Genomic DNA, 4,449 nt, shown 5'->3' on the forward strand with positions numbered 1-4,449 from the left:
GCTAATCAGAAGTTGCACTGTTTCCTCCTGCCTGCTGAACAGCATGCAGGTTCCCTTCCCTCACTCTGGGCTCTTTAATGCAAAGAGCAGCCAGGCCCAAACATCCTGACGGAGAGAGGCTTTTCCCTTATCAGTCAGGAAACACTGCTCCTCCGCCACATCCTCTTTACAAGAAGCACGACTCAACCATTCCCAAAAATTGCAGGAAGACCAGCCAGACTCCAGGATTTGTCAAAAGCCCCTTGAATTCCTTTTATCAAAAAAGAAAAAAAAAATCAGGAGAACAGGAAGGGCAAGAAGGGGAGGAGTAGAGAATTGAGAAGGAAAAAAGAAGAGCGAAATGGAGAAGGAGGGTGTAAAATACTCAATAAAGCCCAGAAAATATTTTTATTCATTTTGCACAGATTATCAAAGGTCTGCATCAGCAAGATATAGCATAGGGGGTGTAGCAGTGCATTGGGAGGGGGACAGTGTGTGCCTAAGAATGGCATTTTTGGAAAAAAAAAAAAAAAAGACTCCAGGACAAACAAAGGACGCCCGAGGTGGAGGCGGGCGGGGACGGCCATCCTTGTTCAACACTAATCCTCTGAACCACGCTGAAATGAAAGCAAGAAGCGAGGGATGAGATGGAAAAAGATGACGGAGGGTGGGAAAACCCAGCAGGAGGGGTGGGTGTCGCAGGCAAGGCCTGGAATAGTTGGACGTCTCACTTTTAAATCTAAGCATGCACGTTTTCTTCTTTTAGGGTTGTTTATGAAAAGACCCAACATTTTACAATCCCAACTTTCTGTTTTAATATATTATTTGGACATTTTTGTGAGGTAATTAGATAGTCAAAAGCTTTATAAGTCAGTGCTTTAAAGTGTGTGTATTATAATTTATTTGTGGTAGGTACTTCACCGAAATAGTAAATTGTTTTTTTTTTTTTTTTAAATAAAGACCTTTATTTAAATTAATGTCTCTCACAAACCTAAATCAGCATACAGGTATAGTTTCCATTATTCTTTTTTTCATTGTAGAGGTTGGTTACATATATTACATACTTAAAAGGAATTATAAATGCCTTTTGTGATATACTTTTGTTTATTTGTCTAAGAAACTCAACTAAAACCTCTTAATTACAACTACTGAGGTAAGACTCTCAAATCAATGAGAGCAAAAAACATTAGATACAAACATTCAAATGGAAAGCGGTGACAATAGCTTTACAGGTAGCGTTTATAAGCAAGACATTGAAGGATCTATGTTCGTCTGATGTTGCCTTTGTGGCAAGACGTTTACATGTGGACAAGGAAGTCTTTCGCGATTGTTCAAGCGTATTTAAATATTCCGTCACAACTCGAGGTGGCTTACTATAGGTGTCTTGTGTCGGCATCCCTGAGATGTCCATCTCCTTTTCTTTGCATCCCTCCAATCGCTTGTTGTTTTTCTGGCTCTGGACAATAATTGTGCTCAGTAATTGCTTCAGTGTTTAGTCGTGGCCAGGTTTTGAAACGTGATCTTTCCTCAGTCTATAGTTCATTGTTAGATTTTGTTTACGAGATGCCGTAGTTGTTGTAGTACGCCGCTGTTGCGTCAGCCAGCACAGAAATCAAACTGTCTGGTTCTGCTGTAGCACTGGGACACGCACTGGTTGACGCCGTGGTGGAGGCCGAGGCCACCTGGATGTGTCCTGTCACTGTCATGTTGCTGCCTTGCTCATGGTGGAAAGCTCCTGCGGTAGAGTTCAGGTACTGGTCAAACTCGTTGCGATCAACGTCGGCAAGAAGCTCAGCCTGACTCAGCTGGTCCAGGCTCTCCAGATGGCCCTGCGTCTCAGGTGGAGGGGACAGCTGACCCAGGTGGCCCTGGGGGAGGCCGTGGTGGATTTGGGGGAAAGTTGAAGAACTATAGTAGGACAGCGGCGGGCCAGAGAGAGGAACGTGACCTAAGTGTGTGCCCCCGCAATGGATTTGGGTCTGAGTATAGTCAGTGTGATAAGGGGGTGGGCTGCCCATGTGATGCTCATCTGGACAGGAAGCCGATGAGGAGCAGGAGACGGAGGAAGCGACAGACGTTGAGTAATAGGAGGACGATGCGTGTTCGTGGTCCAAAGGAGACATCTCAGGTGGGGTGGGCAGGCCGTAGGGGTACGTGTCAAAGCTGCTGGAGCCAGCGGGCTCCCGGAAGCTTCTGACGCTGGGCAGAGCCGGGCTGGAGCGGGAAAAGCCACTGCTGCCTTCGTCTTTGTCCAGAGGATGGCACAGGACCCGTTGGTCAGAGAGGGGGTTGTGTTCAGGGGCGAGACCAGTCAACAAGAAGCCGGGGTCCACTCTCTTACAAATGCGTTTGAGCTGCTTCTTCCGACGAGGCCGGTACTTGTAGTTGGGATAGTCCTGCATGTGCTGCACTCGCAGCCTCTCTGCTTCCTCCACGTAGGGCCTCTTCTGAGGGGGAGTCAGGGCCTTCCACGACTTTCCTGCAGATGGCACAAAAATAAAAATAAAAAACTACACTTAAATAAAGCCTTTGAGCACTTGTATAGACGTTTTTAAGCTAATTTTTATACTTGTGTTGGGTAAAAATATCAAAACTATTAATATAGCCCATTTCTAAACTAAAAACAATGGCTTCAAAAACTGCCCCAATTAACAAGCTACAAATCATAATCCAATTAATAAATTTCTAACAGGCTTAGTCAGATATTTAGTGGGAATTTTAATTTTAATTCAAAAAAATTGCTGCGAAGTTTGTATTAAAAAAAAAAAGAAGAAGAAATAAAAAGACCCGTTTAAATGTTGAGACAAATGTATGAAAAGTTCACATGTACTTTGCAGCGTTGAAGCATTGTGAAGTATTATTTTGGGAAACACAAAAATGCATATCCTCTTTATTTCTTATCAGTATTTAGATGTGTTGCTTTGCAGGAATTGTCAAATGAATCTAAGCTGCTGCTCCGTGCCAAACTGGCAGCTTTAAACACAGAAATTAATCCCCTGAAACAGGCTTTAACCCACGGGGAAAATAACAAACAAAAACAAATATATATATATATATATATATATATACATTTTTATTTTTTTTCCTTGTAAGAAAATGTGTATTCAGGTGAATGGTTGGAAACTTAAGTTGGCTGATAGACAGTGACATTTTTAAACGCGCCAGTGACGCTTTCATTTCATCTTGATCAAAATAATTTATGTTTTATTTATTTATTTATTTATTTATATCATTGAGGTTTTTATTTCGTCTATGTAGCCTATTTTATTTGGTTAAATCGTTTTCTGGGAAACTTGCTTGACTCGAAGTTAAAAAAGAAATAAAGTTTTTTCACCCGAGGCCCAAGTTTACAAAATAATAATAATATTATTTATAATAATTATTAAAATAATAAGTGTAATAATAATAATAATAATAAATAATCTCACCTAACATTTTGCTGAGCTCGGCATTGTGCAGGTCCGGGTTTTGCACCGCCAGCCGTTTGCGCTCATCCTTGGCCCAGACCATGAAGGCGTTCATGGGCCGCCTGATGCGGGGCTCCGGCACCTTGTCTGCGGGGCTTCTACTGTGCGGGCCGTGCACGTCGGGCACGTCTCCATCACCTGGAGGACACTCAAAGGACTCCGGCCACGACGAGTACGCGCTGATGAGAGCTGCCATCTGCGCTCGCGCTCTCTCTCTCTGTCCAATCAGCGGCTCCGATCCAACACAAAAAGTTCGCTTCTCCCTGTGCGCGCGCGTGTTAACAATCAAAAACAGCTGAAACTAATGAGGAGGAGCACGTGAAGGATGTTGAATGAAGGGCTGAGGTGACGCTGAAGATGCGCTCGGACCTGCAGAGCTACGCGTTGGTTTCTCCCGTCCCGGTGGATGGAGGAGAGCTTTATATTTGGGGACCAGGGAGAACTCCCAGCTCCTCCTTTTGATGGCCAACCGAGTCCAGTGGAAGAGAGAGAGAGAGTGTGTGTGTGTGTGTGTGTGCGTCACATTTCAACACCACAAACCTCTCACACTCACCTCACCACAAAACAACACTTCCTCCTGAGAGATAGCGCAACGCACGAGACAATAAAAAACAAATGTACTTCAGCTCTGAACGCGCATCACGTGCAGATTGAAGTAGTCTGACAGGCTACAGAAATCAAAGACTAATAAAAAAAAATAATAAAAAATAAAACTTGGAAAAAATTGTAAACAAACCATGCGAGTTTGAAAAAGTAAAACTCAAAATGAAGTGATTTGCTTTTTTCTTCTTCTTTCGCTTTAATCAACAAGGAAAATCTGCCCTGATAAAGTGACCAAACCTGTTTACATATATAACCTTCATCAGTACACTGAGATCAGTGTACTGATGTGTGCATGTTACCAGAGGTGTAAAAAGTACTGTTACAAGTCATACATCAAATACTCAACTATAGGCAAAAAGTAGCTCAATTAAACAGGACTCAAAGTGCCTTTACAAAAACC

The 4,449-nt window shown here is 42.9% G+C and overlaps 1 protein-coding gene across 1 annotated transcript; it reads right to left on the reverse strand.

The window, feature by feature from the left end:
• Window positions 1–769: 769 nt before the first annotated feature.
• On the reverse strand, window positions 770–3,903 carry sox7 (SRY-box transcription factor 7). The gene is made up of 2 exons (XM_028440049.1): window positions 3,408–3,903; window positions 770–2,458 (listed from the first exon to the last, which is right to left on the reverse strand). Exons 1-2 carry the CDS (start codon window positions 3,640–3,642, stop codon window positions 1,536–1,538), a joined length of 1,158 nt encoding a protein of 385 aa, XP_028295850.1. The 5' UTR covers window positions 3,643–3,903; the 3' UTR covers window positions 770–1,535.
• Window positions 3,904–4,449: the final 546 nt, after the last annotated feature.

Source organism: Gouania willdenowi, chromosome 24 (assembly GCF_900634775.1).
Source record: "Gouania willdenowi chromosome 24, fGouWil2.1, whole genome shotgun sequence".
Lineage (NCBI taxonomy): Eukaryota > Metazoa > Chordata > Actinopteri > Blenniiformes > Gobiesocidae > Gouania > Gouania willdenowi.

Excerpts from the sequence above, each read along its gene's own strand:
- sox7 (XM_028440049.1), bottom strand. The coding sequence starts at position 3,642 with ATGGCAGCTCTCATCAGCGCGTACTCGTCGTGGCCGGAGTCCTTTGAG. Across the intron at positions 2,459-3,407 it reads CGAGCTCAGCAAAATGTTAG|GAAAGTCGTGGAAGGCCCTG; the intron begins GTGAGATTATTT and ends TGCCATCTGCAG.